Source organism: Stenella coeruleoalba (assembly GCF_951394435.1).
Source record: "Stenella coeruleoalba genome assembly, chromosome: 12".
Taxonomy (NCBI): Eukaryota; Metazoa; Chordata; class Mammalia; order Artiodactyla; family Delphinidae; genus Stenella; species Stenella coeruleoalba.
In genome coordinates this window covers 69,319,755-69,339,090 of record NC_137158.1, presented here as the reverse complement: position 1 = coordinate 69,339,090, position 19,336 = coordinate 69,319,755, and the positions used below count along the sequence as shown (strand labels likewise).

General features: G+C 39.5%; 2 protein-coding genes across 6 annotated transcripts in view; one reads left to right on the top strand and one right to left on the bottom strand.

Annotated features, from left to right (window-relative positions):
• PEX3 (peroxisomal biogenesis factor 3) overlaps nt 1-3,566 on the bottom strand; it is a 44,870-nt gene extending 41,304 nt beyond the window's left edge. The window contains exon 1 of one of the 2 annotated variants that reach the window (XR_013830709.1): nt 3,214-3,565. Coding sequence is in view for 1 of the 2 variants with exons in the window: in XM_079938736.1 (XP_079794862.1) it covers nt 3,214-3,286 (73 nt within the window). In the remaining variant the exon portion in view is untranslated. Of the gene's footprint in view, nt 1-3,213 lie in introns of both variants that reach the window. The other variant, XM_079938736.1, reaches the window with a different exon arrangement.
• The window catches only part of ADAT2 (adenosine deaminase tRNA specific 2), a 118,858-nt gene that overhangs the window by 37,293 nt on the left and 62,229 nt on the right, over nt 1-19,336 (top strand). For 2 of the 4 annotated variants that reach the window (XR_013830710.1, XM_079938737.1), the window contains exons 1-3: nt 3,645-3,778; nt 16,114-16,218; nt 18,593-18,743. Coding sequence is in view for 3 of the 4 variants with exons in the window: in XM_079938737.1 (XP_079794863.1) it covers nt 3,683-3,778; nt 16,114-16,218; nt 18,593-18,743 (352 nt within the window). In the remaining variant the exon portion in view is untranslated. Of the gene's footprint in view, nt 1-3,644; nt 3,779-16,113; nt 16,219-18,592; nt 18,744-19,336 lie in introns of those variants that run through there. The other 2 variants (XM_079938738.1, XM_079938739.1) reach the window with 1 other exon arrangement.

The following is a 19,336-nucleotide window of genomic DNA, read 5'->3' as shown; positions in this document are numbered from 1 at the left end:
TTTCTGCCTTCTGGACTGCACTATGAGTTCCTCAAGGTCAAGAATTGTATCTTATTCCTGTGTATCACCAGAGCCCAATATGGAGAGAGTAGGCCCTCTAATTCAAATGTTTGTTGAATGAATGAAAAACCAAAGAGACCAAACATTAAAGTTTTTTCCCCACCACTGAATGGCCAAGATTCTTGAGCATGCAAGTTGATATCTTACCTAGTTTGCAAATCTGTCAAAATGTGCTACTTCTTCCATGAAGCGCTTTCCTAATTATTTCCAACTGCACAGGCTATCTGCCAGTTTGATATATACAGCATTTTTCAGGTCTTATTGTTTTGTATTTTAATTATTTGTATGCTTCTTGCTGTGGTTTGAATGTTTGTGTCTCCCCTAAATTCATCTGTTGAAATTCTAATGCCCTATGTGATGGTATTAGGAGGTGGGAGTGTTTGGGAGGCGCTTAGGGCATGACAGTGGGGCTGTCAAGAATGAGATTAGTGTTTTGTTTCTTGGTTTTTTTTTTTGCGGTACGCAGGCCTCTCACCGTTGTGGCCTCTCCCGCTGCGGAGCAGAGGCTCCGGACGCGCAGGCTCAGCGGCCATGGCTCACGGGCCCAGCCGCTCCGTGGCATGTGGGATCCTCCTGGACCGGGGCACGAACCCGTGTCCCCTGCATCGGCAGGCGGACTCTCAACCACTGCGCCACCAGGGAAGCCCGAGATTAGTGTTCTTATCAAAGGGCCTTCACAGAGATCCCTATCCCCTTCTGCCATGTGAGACTACAAGAAGTCTGCAACCCCGAAGTGGACCTTCACCTAACCATGCTTGTACCCTGACCTTAGATTTCCAGACTCCAGAACTGGGAGAAATAAATTTGTGTTGTTTATAAGCCACCCAGTCTGTGGTATTTGTTATAGCAGCCTGCACAAACTAAGTCATTTGTTTTCATTCCTTTTAGACCATAAAGTCCATGAAGACAAGAGTGGTGTACTGTGGAAAGAGAATGTGCTTCGGGATCTAACACACCTGGGTTTGAGTTCTAGCTTCCCTGTTGTTAACTCTGGGAACCTCAACAAGTTTTTAAATTCTTAGCACTCTGGTTCCCACATTTTTGAATGGGGATAACAATAACTATCCTGTCATCATCCCCACTGAATAGAAGAGCTTAATACAGGGCCCATTGGGCACCCACAAAATGGTAGCTATTACTATTAAAAATCTCTGTAAATCTTGTATTTCCAATCATATTACCTTCAACACTACAGGCACTGGATAAATATTTCTTAAAATTGATTAACTGATATGTACCATGTTATAGGACCTTTCCCTTGAAGCAGAAAGACTATGAGGCTCAAACAAATGCCAATCATGGTCATCTACTCTTTTTTCTTTTTAGACTGACATCCATTCTTGTTATAAAACACTAGGATTATTTTCTTTTTCTGTTCCTCTGAACCTCTTCCCCCCTTTCTCATTCCTCTTAATCTCTAACTATAAAGCTCTCAATAGATTTTTGAAAAAAATCTATAACTATCTTTCTTTTTTGAATTTTTGAATTTTATTTATTTTTTTATACAGCAGGTTCTTATTAGTTATCCATTTTATACATATTAGTGTATATATGTCAATCCCAATCTCCAAATTCATCATACCTATAACTGTCTCTTAAGTGTACTCTTTTGCTTCCCCTATGATTATATCTAATCTACCATTAGGTTGTTCCATAAATCTGACGGGGTATGCTATTTTTTCTGAGATAGCTAAAGAGATACTATTTTCTTTCCTTCAGTAGAGGCAAAAATATTTTATTTATACTTCTTCCATCACACATAAATCATTAGTTTCTACAAATAAAGTGGACTCAGTAGTCTTTGTGTAATTTAAATATACATTAGATATCAGTGCATGAAGATATTAGAAAATATATTTTATCTATAAAGAATTTTTCAAAGAATGCCATTAAAATTTACATATAATCGAGGGTTTCCCTGGTGGCGCAGTGGTTGAGAGTCCGAGATCCCACATGACGTGGAGCGGCTGGGCCCGTGAGCCATGGCCGCTGAGCCGGCGTGTCCGGAGCCTGTGCTCCGCAACGGGAGAGGTCACAACAGTGAGAAGGCCGCGTACGGCAAAAAAAAAAATTTTACATATAATCATTATTGATCTGTGGTAGACCTCAGAGAGGAGAAAAACATTCTCCTTGCGTCATTAACAAGAAGCCTGTTTCAAATTTTCAAGAATCAACAGAGCTGAATTATTGATGCTAAGAGTATTGCTAATTTCAAATTGTTTTGGGGCAATAGAATATAATCAATAGTAAGAGAAAAACAACCAAATTCTTTGGGAAACTTCTCTTGTTTTTAACTATTTCTGTAACCAAAGCATGTAGTCAGTGATAATACTTCTCCAAAAACTCAAATGCTAAAAATTTCCTCTTAACAGTCCTACATTTCCTTCTCCTGTATCACACAAGACCTTTTATTCTCTCCTTTAGACCCCTGCATGATTGTCTTATGAGGAAAAAGGCTCTCAAGATTGCTATCTAATCTGTTTCTAAATCTCCTCTCAGCCTGTGCAACTCAGTTATGTGAGCTAGGTGGGAATTCATCCCAATCTTGAAGATCCTGAGAAGATTGCACAACTTCCCGAAAGCACTTTCTTATTGCATAATTTACTACATAGTTTGTATTCTAAAACAGCTGAAACAGAGCTAAAATATTGATTTGTGTTTCTTTGTCTAGCATATACCTTCCAGTCCTTCAGTACAATTGTGCTGTTTTCAAAAATTCAATTTAACTTTAAACAAGAACTCGAAGTGCAGGCTTTAGTTAACTTCCCTCGAGTATTATGAAACTTCTGCGAACGGTGAATGCCAAAGTACTGGAAGTACCAAACAGAAACGATGAACCTCACAGTAAAACAATAGAAGAGAAGTAAAAAAATATGTAAGAGAACGGTGCCTTGAAACAGAAAAAAAAAAAAAAATGTGGTGGGTTCTCCCAAGGTGGGTGAGTAAAAGGCGAGAAACAGAGTAAGCGGCAGTATCAGGGCAAAGGGCACAAATTTCACAACTGCAGAGATGTAAAGAACCCTGGAGGTTTGTCACCCGGTTCCCCGTCCCATGGTTGAACGAATCCTGGGCCATCACCTCTATTTTAGAAGGCAGACATCTCTCTCCCACCCCCTCCTCCCTATGCCCCTTTCCAAGAACGCTGTCACCCACCTCCGAGGACCGTACCCAGGAAGATGCATTTCTTTTTGTGACGTTTCAGAAAATTCCACGTAGATCTCAGCATCTTCAGGCCCTGGGGGTGCGGGCTGCCTAAAGGGAAGGAGGAATGGTTCACCAGGAAAACGTTTCTTCGTCGCCTGGCACGGACTACCCGGCTGGACCGCCGTCGTCCCACTCGTTGCTCTCCAAAAACCACGAACGCGACTTTCCGCAGAGACTGTCACCGGAGCGGGAAGGGGGCGGAGACTGTAGCTGAGCAGCAGCGGTTTCTGTTGCTGCGGGCGCGCCGCCGCCGCCGCCGCTCACTAGCCTGAGGCGCCGTGGTCCGTCTAGAATTCGCTCCCGAGTGCCTCACAGTTCGATTCCCCCGGAAACGACAGCCCGCCCCCACCGCGTTCCGTTGCCAGCGCTCCTCCGCCGCCGCGGCCTCCGGCACTGAGCGAGGCTACCCCGGTGCAGTATGGAGGCGAAGGTAGGGTCCACGCAGATTACGGGCGGCGCGTGCTCTGTGTTGGCGGAGGAGACCGAAAAGTGGATGGAACAGGCGATGCAAATGGTGAGGGGGCGGGACGTGGATGTATAGGGTGGGAATTTTCTCTGGCTTATCCTGACCGAAGCGTTCGAGTAAACGTCCCCGGGGTTGCTTTCTGGTCTCAGTAATCTCGATGGCGCTCGCATTCTCTGGGTAAACAGCTGGCTTTACTGTCCTGAAATGTTCTTTAGCCCATTCTCACAGTGGTTCTGAGGAAAGGAAGAGACGAAATACAGAAATTATTTCTTTTTCACTTGTTTGAAGTATGCGCCAAACATCCCTATTCGGGGGCTGCTGGCACAGGCGTGCTGCGTCCCCTTGTTTCCTGTGCACATTCGCAAATCCTCGAAGTCACATTATTTTGTATTTAGGACCTCTTGACTCTATCTAGTAGAAGGAAGGAAGCTGAGGATGTTTCCGGTAGAGAACAGGATAAAAACAAGTACCTGAACAGCCAGATTCTCATTCATCTATCCATCCATCCATCCATCCATCCTTTCACTTCCCTCACTCCTTTCAAGACTCCTGATTAAGGAGGGCTCTAATAAGATTTGTGTATAATCCAAGCTTTACCCATACTTACGTGTCCCATCGAACTCTTTAATAGGGATAAAAGTCTATTTGGCATATATGTATATATATATATAAATCATGCACACACACATATATGCATATGTTCATTTAAACTTGTTCCTCATACTCTTTTGAAAGTCACTCACAGTAAAAAAAAAAATCTATTTTGTATTACATTCCAGTAAACACACACAGATAAAATTGAAACAAAAGTTTTACAGAACAGTACTTAATCTTCCTATGTACAGTTTTTCTGGTATTTCTCTTTCATTGCATTTTGGAAAAAAAAATGCTGGTCATCACCCCTGATTTGATTTCATGACCCACTCTTTAAGCCCACTTCAAAATTTATTTCCCCCATTAAACTTACAGGATGCATAACTTTCTGTCTGATACTTTAATGTTCACATGTACCTTTAAATAATTAATTTGTTATTTGTAATATGGAGTTGTCTGTCCTGAACTCCTTTTATGTTACTAAATTCTCCAAGCTGGAGACAAGGAGTTTTCATGTGATATCAAAAATCTCACTCTCCTTACCCCAAATCATTTCAATAATATCATATGCCTGGCGGTGCCTTTTTTTTTTTCTGGCCGCGCTGCGTGGCGTGTGGGATCTTAGTTCCCCCACCAGCGATCAAACCCGTGCCCACTGCAGTGGGAGCGCAGAGTCTTAAGCACTGGATGGCCAGGGAAGTCCCTGGGCAGCATCTTTATAAGTAGTGAGGATGATAATAAATGCACATGAAGGCTAAAATATCTCAGATTAAGCTGCATTTATATCTTTCTATGGGCGAGAGACCTGGAGGCCAGGGAATGCTGGAATACTGGGAATTCGTGGTCTCTTCCATTTATTTTCATTTGCTTCAGGAACTCTCCTCAGAGTATTTATGTGGAGCTTGTGTAGATGAAATTTTGAGGGTTGCTGTCATAGAGGACTCAATAGTGGTTCCATAAACAGCTAAGTTTAATCAGTCATTGAGCTTTTCCACTTTGTGTATCAGAAATGTGTTTTCTTTCTGTCCTTTCATATCTTTGTACTAGTCTCTAGTCTTCCGGACTAAACATTTGAGTCTTTTTACTACCTTTTGGTATGACCTTGGGCAAGTCACTTTATCCCCCTAGGGTATTGCTTCCTACTCTATAAAATGGGGTGGTTGAACTCCAAGTAATTTCTAAGCCCTCTCTGGCCTTGACATTTTTGTCTTTTAATTAGATTATAAACACCTAGGGGTGTGATTACCTAGTTTATCAACACAGGGTCAAGGAAGTCCTTAGTTTGCACTTATTTTTTTGGTTTTGGCCAATAGTATATGTTTCTTCCAGGACTTAAAAAAGGGAAAAAAGGGCTTGTCATAAACCTTGGGCTTTGTCCAACCATTCCCTCCCCACTAAAGAAACTTCAAATCTTAAACTAATTCAAAGAATTGTTGAAGTAATTGAAGGTGTATTATGTACTTCTGAGAAGAATTTATGATTAGGCCAGAAGCACAGCTAGTACCAAATCTGGAGGCAGCAAGTTAATCTCTGATTAATGTGTTCTGAGGAACTTGAAAGTGAAATGTCCAGTATACAAGTAATAGGGAGGATACTAGCATCCCCACAGCACTGGTACAGAGTACACATATTTATATGACCAGTTCAAGTAATTAGAATGTTTGTCTCTGATGTTAGCATTTGTTGGGCAAAGGCCTGGAGGAATTGGAATGGAGATGGATTCTTTAAAGTATATGACCAAAGGCAGAAAACATAAAAGGAAAATGAATAGGTTTTAGTTATATAAGTATTGAAATCTTCTCCATATTAAAAAGATAAGATACAAAGTAACAAAGCAAATGACAAAGAGGGAAAATATTTGCAATGTAAATAAAAGGACAGGTTTGATAACCTTAATATATAAAGAACTTTTATAAACTAATGAGAAAAGATGTACACCCTAATTTTGAAAAAGTCGAAGGATATGAACATGCTATTCTAAAAGAAATACAAATAACTAGCGAGTGAACAAGTGTGCGATTTCACTAGTAATAAATTAAATTCAAGTTAAAAAGAGTTACAATTTTTCACCTGTTAAATAGGCAAAGGTGAAAAAATTATAATGCTTGCTGTTGGTAAGGGTGTGTGTGTGAGGAGCTGGCTAGTTGGTTGCTGAAATTGGGGCATCCTTTCTAGAGGGCAACTTTGCTATGTATATATAAAAAAGCCTTAAAACTAGTTTATCCTTTGATCCAGTAATGCCTTTATGGTATTTTTTTTCCCAAATGAAAATATTTTAATGTTTTCTTTTTCTGATTATATAAATAATTCATAGTCATAAGAAATTCAAACTATAAAAAGATTTAACAAATTAAGTAATAATTACCTAAAAATCCTACCCTCAGAGATAATGTTATAAAAATTTTAGGGGCATCCTTCCATGTATCTCTGTCCATGTGTAAACAGACATATATACTTTTTTCTTATATTAAATCTCTGTGCTAGGTTTTTTCAAATTTATTTTTTGACATATATATGTTTAAATAAATGAAATGACGTATTTTCTTTATGATTGTGAATATCTTTTTCTAGACGTAAATATTTCTTATTTTGGTTTGTTTTCCTCACCCCCATTCCATAATACTTTTATTGCTGTGGAATAGATTACCAAAAGTGGGACAAAGGATGTATGTATTTTAAAACCATCTAGACATTTTAAGATTGCCTTCTAGAATTATGCTGCCCAATGTAGTAGCCACTAGCACGTGTGGCTATTTAAGTTTAAATTGATTAAGATGAAATAAAATTAGATATTCAGTTCCTCAGTCACATTAGCTGCATTTCAAGTACTCAGTAGCAACACATGGCCAGTGGCTACCATATTGGACAGTGCAGATCAAGGGATATTTCCATTACTACAGAAAGTTCTGTTGGATAGCACTGGTCTGAAATGGTCATAATTCCATCCCCAGTGTATGAGAATGTTCTGTCCTACCCCTGTTCCCACTAGCCCTGAAATGATCACTCTTTACTATTTGGCAATGTTATAGGTGAGAAGTATTATAATATCTGTGTTACTTTTTTTTGTTGTTCTTTGATAAATTTATCAAACTTTAAATAAAGTTCTCTACACTTTATTATTGTTTGTAAAATCACTATTTTTCATGACAGTTTTCTTTTGGAGAGCTAAGTGTATAATAAAGGTTATTGTTTTAATCATCAGAGAATATAATTCTAAGGGTGTAGGCTTAGAATCAAATAAAAGAATAACAGTGTTGCACTTTTACATTCCAGACACAGTGCCATGGATAGTGTTTCATGTAGGCCATAGTGTATAAGCCCCATAGTAGCCCTACCCTATCAGGTGTGTATTATTACTGGCCTCATCTTCAGAGGGGGACATTGAGGTTTAGAGTGAAGTAAACTTCCCAAAGTTAGGGAGCTGGTAAGGAGAGAGCTGTGACTTGAGCCCAGCCACCTGTCTTCACCCCGCCCTGCCTGTACTGTGCTGTGTTCGGTCACTCACTGCTCTCCAGTGCGCCCTACTGGACCTCTCTGCCTGTTCACTTTCATCCCACTGACTACAGTGTATTGAGCATCCTAATTAGACACTCGGATTGTTTTTTCTCTGTGAATTGCCTAGGCATATCCTCTTTTGCCCAATTTTATTATTAGTTTTATTTAAATACATTGTAGGAACCCTTTGTATTTTATAGCTATTTCTAGGAATAATTCATAAGGAAGTGATGGAGACATAAAGTTCTTCACTTGTTTATAATAGTGAGGGATTTGAAAAATAGCCCCATGTTCTAGTTAAACAATAGGGGACCAGTTAAATGAATCATAAATATTCATGTAAAGGAGCATCATCTAAGTTTAAAAAAATCATGTGCTGAAAAAATATTACTCAACATGGGGAAATGTTTGTAATACATTTCTAAATGAAAAAGGCAGACTGTTGAACTGTTTATATAGTATAAATCTATTTGACTGTTTAGAAAACTACGAACATGTATATGCAGGCATAGAAAAAAACCTGAAAACTTTCTGTCACAGAATAGTAACAGAGACCATATTTTGGAGTGTTGGGATTGAGTGGTTTTTATTTTTATTTTTTTATTTTTTTGCGGTACGCGGGCCTCTCACGGCTGTGGCCTCTCCCGTTGTGGAGCACAGGCTCCGGAGGCGCAGGCTCAACGGCCATGGCTCATGGGCCCAGCCGCTCCATGGCATGTGGGATCTTCCTGGACTGGGGCACGAACCCGTGTCCCCTGCATCGGCAGGCGGACTCTCAACCACTGCGCCACCAGGGAAGTCCGAGTGGTTTTTATTTTTTGATGTGTGGATTTTTTTACCCCCAGGTTTTTTGCCTCGAACATACTTACTTCATAGTTAGGAAAAAAGAAAGCGTGAGTGAGTGAGTGTGTGTGTGTATGTGTGTGTGTGTGAGTGTGTGTGTATGTGTGTGTGAGTGTGTGTGTGTGTGTATTATCAGAGGGTCAGAGATAGAGGGAGAAAAGTTGCAAGTTTTCTAGAATAAATCAATTGCATATTATTGTTGTTGCATTTTCTGGGCGCCTAGTATTACTATAATATTGTGCTAGGTCTGAGGAAAATTCAAAAAGAAAACAAGCACAGACACATGCGTTGTAACAAATGTGGTGTGATTTAGTGTTTCCTGTGTGTTAGGCCTTGTGATGCGTGCTAGGCCTGCAAAGGTGAGCAAAACAGGTTTGCTAGTGCTTGGATCTAGTGCTTGCCTCCCAGGAGCATACTGTTTAATTGATGAAATTAAGCCACGCACAAATGAAAAAGTTAATGGTAACAAGTTCAGGGTCCCAAATAAGAGACAGATATAAAGTACTATCAGATAATAGGCGACAAAGTCCTGAGCAAGTCAGTTGAATTAAATTATAGGATGCTTTCTTAACTTTAAAAAGGGAAAGTGGGATGTAGGTGGGTGGAAAAGGAGAGAAAGGTTGATCAAGCAGAGGAACCGTCAAGTCCACAGAAATGGAGGACTTGGTCTTAGGTTAGGAGGTGATCCAGCTGTTTGTTCAGAATAGGGCTTCCTAACAGGAGCCCAGGTTTTAGGGGGATCTATAAACCCTGACGCTATGTATAAAAGTGTCATGTGCATGTGCCTTTTTCACGTTTGAGAGTCCATAACGTTCATCAGATTCTCAGAGGGGCTCTGGAAAGTTTAAGAACCAAGGACCTAGAAGGATAATGAAAAGTTAGGCTGGCTTATTTGGCTGGTGGGAAGCGTGGGTGGTAGTTGGGAGGCTCTTGGTGCCAGGTTGAGGAATTTAATGTTGTAGAGGGAAAAGAGAGCTTCCGAGAGTCATTAGCAGTAACAGCTGTAGCGTAGTTTGACCTTTTGAACGTTATTATTTTCTACCTAAGAGTTGTTCTGGCTAAATTGTCTTTTCCCCTGATTTTTTTTTTTCTTTTGTAGGAGATATACCTGGGGACTCACCAAGAGTCTGTGCACACTGCAGTCTGTCCCCATCTCTCCTCCTTTTACCACTGCATCACTAGAGAGTAGTTTATGGGAGCGATGGCTTTAGAGAAACTCCAGAATCTCTTCCATCCTAGAGCTGTCATTGTCTGTAACCTGCGGGCTCTGACTAGAGTGAAGGAAATGACATTTAAAGAGCAATAGAAATGACATTAAAGACATCTGGAGTAGAGACCAGTAATTGGGCCAGGAAGAAGAGAGATTTCATTCTTCAGTTTTGAAAGATGATAATTTATTAATTTATGAAAGACCAAGTTGCCATTTTAAATAGTAACTGAGCCTTGGCTCCTGTCAAAAAAGATGAGAGAGTTAAAAACCTACCTGCACACACTTCAGACCCACCTTGCCTGAGTTCTTGTGCATTCATAAAGAAGTGATCAGACTTGACAGAAGAGTTGGTGGGAGTATTGGAAAGTACGAGATGGGATGAGTTGAAAATTCTTTTCAGCTTAATTAAATCTATTTTGAATGTGACAGCAAAGCAAATATATATTTGATATATGCATATATACACATGTGTTTTATATACATGTAAACACACCCATCTATATTTTTTTTAATTGAAAAGCATTTCACTCTAAACTCACTTCCATGGAGTTTTTGGGTTATTCTCACCACCTCCTCCCTAACTCGCCATTCCAGATGCCCACCCCCTCACTGTGAGCTTGGCAACAACTTTAATCAACAACATTATTTGCCTTTTTAAAATACTCCCTTCACTCACATTTTCTCTCTAATTTGGACAGCAAAGGAAGGCATTTCACAAAAAAACACGTTAATCTAAGGAAGTAGGAAGATAATATTCAGGGTTGGGAAATAGAGTTAAAAGGAGATAATTTGCTGGAAGGGAGAAAGAGAAAATCCAAAGGAAAGAATGAAAAGCACAAGCCCCGTCACCTGGAGACCCTGGTGGAGGGGCTGCCAGGCCCTGCAGCGTGGCCCCGGCTGTCTTCCAGGTGAACAAGTCAGGACTTGGAAGGAACCCTACTGGGCAGCTTGGGTTCACCTTCTCCCCGGCCACTTACTTCCTTTCCTCTTACTCTTGGATTCTCTTCTGCACATTTGAAATGGCCACATAGCCTCACATAGAATTCTTCAGGAGATAGTTTTACAGAAAATCCTTGTCACATGGCTCCCCATTTGTTTACTCCTGCAGTTTTTTTTTTAATCTTTAAACTTCCTATGCCTCACTCTGTTGCTAAATGTCCCCTCTCCTTTTGTCCCTTGAACTAGACCTACTAAGAACCCAAACACTGATAAAGTAGCTGAACAACGGTAATTACAGTAGAAATTAGAGACAGAGCCATGGCAGAGAGCCCAGGAACCTGACATCTGGTAGGTGCTCCACAAAGACTTGTTGAACAAGTGAGTGGATGGAGCCAGGTTGCCTGGGCTCTAGTCCCAGCCTCTTACAGGGGCTAATTCCATAACCTTCCCATGGCTCAGTCTTCTCATCTGTAAAATGGGGAAGCTCACGGAACCAGTCTCATAGGGTTATAAACTAAATGAATTAATACAGTGCTTAAAATAGTCCTGGATCAAGGTAAGTTTTTCAGTAAGCTCTAAGCTATTAATATTTGCAAGCTCAGAATCAGAACACTTGAGATGTAGACATAACAGTCTGTTGTAATAGAAACTAGAAACGTAACTTATAGGCAAGTCACTCTTCAGGTCACTGGTTTCATTCCCTCCCTTCCACCCAAATTGACTCTTCTTTCTTGGCCTAGTTTTTTCCTTGGATCTTCCATAACACCAGATACTCCTGGTTTTCCTCCTACCTCAGTAGGCATCTCTTCTTAATTGCCATTGTAAGAGCCTTCTCTGTTTATTCCACCTTTATTTTTTTTTTAATGTTTCAATTTGAAATAATTACAGATTCGTAGGAAGTTGCCACAGAGTATACAGAGAAGGCTCACATACCCTTCAGGCTGCTCCCTCCAATGGTAACATCTTCCGTAACTGTAGTAAAATATTAGAGCCGGGAATGTGGCATTGACCCAGTCTGCAGGGCTTGTTCAGATTTCATCACCTTTATGTGCTAACCTTAAAGCGTTTGTGTATGTGCGTGTATCTGTGTGTATGTGTAGTTCTATGCAATTTTGTCACCTGTTTAGTTTTGCGTAATCACCACCAGAACTGCTCCATCACCACAAGGCTTCCTCATGCTACCTCTTTATAGCCACCATCCCTTCCAAACCCTAAACCCTGGCAGTCATTTATCTGTTCTCCATACCTGTAGTTTTGTCATTCAAGAATGTTTTATACATGACTGTGTCACCTTTGGGGATTTATTTTTTCATTCAACATAATTTCCTTGAGATCCATCCAAGTTTTGAGTCAATTAATAGTTGATTCCTTTTTACTGCTGTATAGTTTTCCATGGATAGATGTAGCACACTTTGTCTAACCAGTCACTCTTTGAAGGACATCTGGGTCATTTCCAGTTTTTGGCTATTATGAATAAAACTCCCATGAACATTCATGTCTGTATACAAAATTGTGTATTGTATGAACATAAGGTTTCATTTCCCTGGGTAAATAAATGCCCAGGAGTGCAATTGTTGGGTCATATGTTAAGTGCATGTTTAGCTTTTTAAGGAACTACGGAACAATCTCCCAGGGTGGCTGTACCATTTTACATTCCTGCGGGCAATAGATGAGTGATCCTGTTTCTCTGCCTTGCTGGTATTTGGCACGGATACTTTCTATTTTAGCCATTCTGCTAAGTGTGTAGTGATAATCTCATTGTGGTTTTAATTTGCCTTCCCTAATGGCTAATGTTGTGACCATCTTTTCATGTGCTTATTTGCCATCTGTATGCCCTCTTTGACAAAATGTCTTTAAATATCTGTTGCCCGTTTTCTAACAGTTTTTTTTTCACTGTTGAATTTTGAGCATTCTTTACATAGTCCAGATCTAGACTTTTGTTGAATATGTGGTTTGTAAATATTTTCTTCCCATTTTACCTTATCTTTTCTTCCTCTTAACAGGGTGTATTAGTTTCCTATGGGTGCTGTAACAAATTACCGCACATCTGATAGCTTAAAACAACACAAGTTTATTCTCTTATCGTTCTGGAGGCCCAGAGTCCACACTGAGTTTCACTGTGCCAAAACCAATTGTCAGCAGGGCTGTGCGCCCTCTGGAGGCTCTAGAGGAGAATATGTCTCCTTGCCTTTTCCAGCTTCTAGAGCGACATTCCTTGCTTGGTTCATGGCTCCTTCCGCCATCTTAAAAGTCAATAGAGTAGCATCTTCAGCTCTCTCTGCTTCCATCATCACAGTGTTTTATACTTTATGTGTCAGATTTCTCTCTGCCTCTCTCATAAGGACACTTATGAGTGCATTTAGGGCCACCTGAATAACCCAGGGTAACTTTCCTGTTTCAAGATCCTTACCAAATACTTGATGGATGAAAAAATGATTTGTCTCTCTTGTGTACCCCAGGTTATGTGTCATCCTAAGCTTATTTCATTTTGTCTTCCTTCAATTAATTTTTTATTTTTGTGAAGACAAACAACACAAAGGAAAACTGATCAACATATTTGAACAGGAACTTCACAAGAGATATCCAAATGTCAGTAAACTTACGAAAAAATGGTAAACCTCTTAACGCACCAGGGAAATGAAAATTAAAACCACAGACACTACCTCATATCCATCAAAATATCCAAAATAAATAATATTAACAATTCCAGTTGTCAGTGAGGATGTAGAGCAACGGGAACTCTCACACACTGTTCATGGGAATGTAAATTATTACAACCACTTTGGGAAACTGGCAGTATCTATTGTACTAAAGGCAAACACACACAATAGCCTCTAACCCAGTAAATTTACTGTTAGGTATATACTCAACAGAAATTAATAGTACCTGAAGAGACAGGTATAAACATGTTCATACGGCATTATTAGTAGTAATCAAGAAGTGGAAACAACCCAAACATCTATCAACAGATTGCATAAATAAACTGTGGTATATGCATACAAAGTAATATAGGGCAATGAAAGTGAACTACAGTTACAGGAATGAACATGGATGCAACTTAAAAACATGTGAAACAAAAGCAGCTAGAAACAAAATATATACGCCGTGAGTCCATTTATATAAAGTTCAAAAACAGGCATAGTTAAGTCAGAATAGTGATTTAAGCTTACTTTAAATTTCATTCTTTGTGCGATGATTGCCTTAACTGCACGAGTACTTAGTCTCCACCCTCCTCAGCTGTCAGTCCTCCTCCTGGCTTTCCTTTCTATAGTAGCCTATGGTACATTTGTATATTTATTTGTATATAGTCACCAAACCTTGGAGCTCTTCAGTCTTTCAAACTTTGCATAAACTGGGTATGCTTTAACTGTTTTTACAGAACTGGGACAGCACTAGCCTGTGGGTAGCTCATGACACAATTCTGAAGAATGCGGTCTTATTGCTTCAGATACTGTCTCTTTACACCTCTCCATGCCCCAGCTCTATCCCACCACTCCAGATGGGAGAGAAGTACAGTATGCTCCCACCACGTGCCTCTCCTTTCAGCGCTTTTGGCCAAATGATAAGTGTCAGTTGAGCAAGCTTGCAGCAGCTAAGGAACCCATGCTGGCATTATGATACGACGTTATTGCTACTGTAAATAGTGTAGCTGGGAGCAAGAGGCTAGTGCAGGAGATAGAACACACTGTTTTCAGCTAAGTCTTCAACTTGGCACTTTATATGCCCCATGGTGTGTGAAAATACCTCCGCTTAAATGGGAGTCTTGTCTTCCAAAGGGTCTCTGGCCTGCCACAGTAGGAAATGCTGTGCCTTTCTAGAAACAGCTGTACTTGGGATTTTTAATTGTAGTGAGGTGGCAATGATTGTATACTAGTCCAAGGGTTGCACCCGTTTAAGGTTCTCTCTCACCTGTGGTATCAGGGCATCCCAGAGGTAACCTGCCTGTTTTTGCTCTCTGCCTGAAGAAGTATTCCTTAGCTGTCCTGGGCCCCGGAGCTGCTGGAGTTCCCTCAGCCATAGCGCTAGAAGAAAAATGGGCAGCCTCTGATAGAGGGGAGACTTTGCAAATATAATAAATTGGTTTGCCATTCCTGGGATGGTGATGGAACTATGCCTAAACTTATTTTTCTCATTTGTGTTTTTCAGTTGAGGTATACTTCACATACAGTGAGATGCACAGTTCTTAAATGTATTATTCAGTTTTGAGTGATGCAGACATCTGTGTAAGCCACATCCTTATCAAGATAAAGTTTTCGCCACCACAGAAAATGTCCTGTGTCCCTTTCCAATCTACACATCCCCTTTCATGAAGCAACCACCGTTCCAATTTCTTCCATCGTAGTTTAGTTTAGTCTGTTCTAGTACTTCACATGATTTGACTTCTTTTCCCTTAGCATGTCTGAGATTCATCCATGTTGTTGTGTGGATCAGTAGTTTGTTTCTTCTTATTGCTGAATAGTCTTCTATTGTGTGAATATGCCACAGTTTATTCATTCTTTTGTTGATGGGCACCTGTTCTATTTCCAGAGTTTGGCTATTATGAATCACGCTGTTATGAACATTCTTTTACAAGGTTTTTTGGTGGACATATATTCCCTTCTCTTAAATAAATACTTAGGAGTAGAATAGGCTATATGTTCACAGGCTATATGTATGTTTACTTCTTAAAGAAACTTCCAAAATGTTTTCCAAAGTGGTTATGCTATTTCTTTGTATAGAGTGCTCCTAAACTTTTATTGTCTCACTTAGAGCAGAAATTGTGGGCACAGGGAGATATCCAGTCTGGTCACCTTTATGCTGTTGGAACTCTAGAGGATATTTTCTGTAATTTTTAAAGAAACAAAACAATAAGTAGAATTTCAACAAGGAAAGAATTTTAATAAAAGATTTATAAATGTTACTTATTCTTCTACCTCTTTGCAGATATATACACTATCTCAGAAAAGGTGCATAGACCCTGGCAATTAAAAAAAAAGAGTCAATAGCAAAAAGAGTCAGCAGCAGTCTTTTGATTACTTCTCCCTCAGGTGAGAAGAAAAAAGTCAGGGGACTCAGGACCCATGAAGGGAATTTGTTCCTGAGTCTCCTTAATATGGATATGATAGAGAACAAAGGCACTAAATACTAATATCTAGTATTAGTATTATACTAAAATACTATGTTTGAGAAAAGGGAAGGCTGACCTGCATTTCTTTGTTCTGGTGTTTGTACGTGTGTGTACTGCTCAGGCTGCATCTTTTCTCTCCTACCATCTTTTCATGTTTTGAACATTACCTCTTAGATTTTCCATTTTGTCTTTCAGGCCAAAGAAGCCCTAGAAAATATTGAGGTTCCTGTTGGCTGCCTTTTGGTCTACAACAATGAAGTTGTAGGGAAGGGAAGAAATGAAGTTAATCAAACCAAAAATGTATGTGAGTTGAATAGTATAATTGCAGACATATGGAAGTGATGGTAGGTGTGGAATGAATTTATCGTAGATGACTAGAAGATGGGTCTGTGTAGAGTCCCGTGAGTATCAGTGGAAGGATGGTTTCCCTAAACATCTCTTTTTTTGAATGCCCTTTTTTTTCTGATTATAAAAGTGATACATGTTGATTTTTTTAATGAAAATTCTACTTTATAAAACACATCAATTTAATTCATATCGTATCCTTTAGTACCTTTACATAATGTATTCCTCATGATAAATTAAAAAGTCACCCTCAGTTGATAGCTATGGAAGTATAAAAAGATTGTATAAAGGAAGCTATTCCTAAATCAGATAATTCAGTGAAATACAGTCTCCACCACCTGCCGTCTCTATCTACAGGTACACTTGAAAAGCTTGTGCGACTTTAATTTATTGTGGTTAGGTTGAGAAGTTCATGAATTAAGGCAACACTTCCTGAACATGGTATCACAACCGTGTGTCACAGTGAGTATAATGAAGTATCAAGTTTTAGGATTATAAAAAGTGCTAGGTGGACCCGAGGATAGCTTATGACTTTAATACCCCTCACACAGACCTTGATCTTACTTGGGAGCCAGAGAACACGCTGGCGTTGGAACTGGTGCTGTGAGGACTTTAAAGTTCATCCATCACATCTCTCAAAAAGAAAACTCAGATTTAGTGAAACACAAGCAAAATAGGAACCCGGATTCATGAAGCAATTGTTATGTGGATATCAAAATGCTGCTGAGATAAGTAATAAACCATAATACAGCAATTAGTGAATATGCAGATACTTATGCAGGAGTGGAATTTTGTGTTTTAGATAATTGTCAGATCTTCCTATGTGTATTTTGTAGTTCAGAACAATATCTTTAAGGTGAGATCACTGAATGTCCTAGCAACATCCATCTAAACCCCCAGTGACTTGGGTTTCTTACACACCTTGAAATTAACCTGGATTTATTTTTAGTTTTCTATGCTCTATAGAAGATCACCCTATAATCACAGTATAGAAAGACTCTTGACCCCAAGTGAGGAGACCCCAATCCTGCTTTTGGCTCTGATACCATCACCCTCTGTCACCACCACCATCACCTCTCCCAGCTATGTGTCTTTAGTAACCTCCTAACGTAGCTTAGCTTCTGGTTCTTCAGCAGTAAAAGAGTTGATTGAGGTGATTTAGGTCAACGATTATTTCTTGAGAACTATGGGGACATTTGATTCAGTAGTTCTGAATCTGATTTTTAAAAAGCACCCGAGTTGGGGAAACTTTTCATTTTTAAGCTCCACATTTGGTGCTGGTATGCAGTCATGGGTGGGAACCTCTTTGCTAAAGCACCTTCCAGCTCCGAGTTTATATTATTTCTGGGCCAGCAATGCTCCCATCTGCCTCTGGCTTCCATGGTACCTTGGCCACTGTGCCAGCACTTTCCACACCCTGCCCTATGTCACAGGTAAATGAACACCTTTCTGTTTGTCCCATCAAATTTTATGCTCGTTGAGGACAGAGACTTTTTTCCCCACAAAGAGTTTAGCACAGTGGCTTATACATAGTTGACATTCCGTGTAAGTTTATTGATAAACATGATTATCATGAATATTATCAATAATTATCGCATAGCAGAGTGCATATATCACGTTATGCGTCATTGTGCTTCATATAATTCAGATCGCTTTATGAGATGTAGATACCAGTATATCCAGTATTACACTGGGGAAACCAAGGCTTGGAGAAGCTGTGTAACTTGCCCAGGGCTGTATAATCAGTAACATCACAGTCAGGATTCAGATTGAAGTGTGGTTCATTCCAGACTATGTGATTTCTCCTCTACTCAACTACTCCCATGAGGTATCTGAGACTGGTACCAAATGTCTGCTTCTCTCTAGAGTCTGCCAGTATATAAAATCTCATCCCAAAGAAAATACAAGTGATGACATTCCAGTGATGATATTCTAAATATAGATTTGCTTAGAGTGAGGTCAGTGACAGCCTTGAAAACATTCGTATTTCAAGTGTCCCCTGAAATATTCAGGAACCATAGACACATTTTTTTTTGAGACTTATCTCTCTATGGCATTTTAATTGAAAGAGTGTCCCCTAAAGTATTTAGGTACTTAACTAAAAATAGAGCATAATTCGTGTGGCATCTCAGATTAGGTGTCTTTTGTTGGTGAGATTATGGTACTTGAACTAGGAACTAGAGTGTCAACTGCTAAGGGTGTCCTGAAACCTTTATTTGCTAAAATGCTGGCAGAAATGATAGACCTATTTTTCATATTTACTTTTGAATATTTGTAAAATACAGTTACATGTAGCCAACAAGGTCAATGCAAGCACCTCTTCTTTCAGGCTACTCGACATGCAGAAATGGTGGCCATCGACCAGGCCCTAGATTGGTGTCGTCGACATGGCAAGAGTCCTTCTGAGGTGTTTGAACACATGGTGCTGTACGTCACTGTGGAGCCGTGTATCATGTGCGCAGCCGCTCTCCGCCTGATGAGTATCCTTTGACTTCATGGGTTAATGTCTCGTACTCTTCCTGTGAACTCGAAAATGGCCAAACATCATAGTAGAAACATAACCCATTTCTACTACATGAAAACAGAGACTTATGAAACAAATTATAGGAGGTGCACATTATAAAATACAGTATCCCTTGGCCAAAAAATTTTTAGGAAAGATTTTTGAATAATAAAATTACCTCGTTTTTAATATCAATAAACATATAACTATTAAGTAAGCTAGAGCAAGAAACACATGACAAACTGTCGTGTAAAGATAAACCATAAATTAGATTATAAAACAGTGTGCATAGGAAAAGATCTGAAGACTATGCATCTGTTTTGCCTTTAGTGAAGAGATTATAGGTGATTTAAAATTTTTCTTTCTCTGTTAATATGCTTTTATTGTTTATTTTTGCCATGAATACCTATTACATAGAAGGCTTGAAAAATTTTAAGTCAGAAGTAAATACAAAGGAAAAAACAAATCATTTATGATACTATAATTGTAAATAAATGGGAAATTGATAAAGTTACAGCTCTTTGAATTCTGTCTTTCACAGAATAAGCGGCACAAATACTGAATACAGCA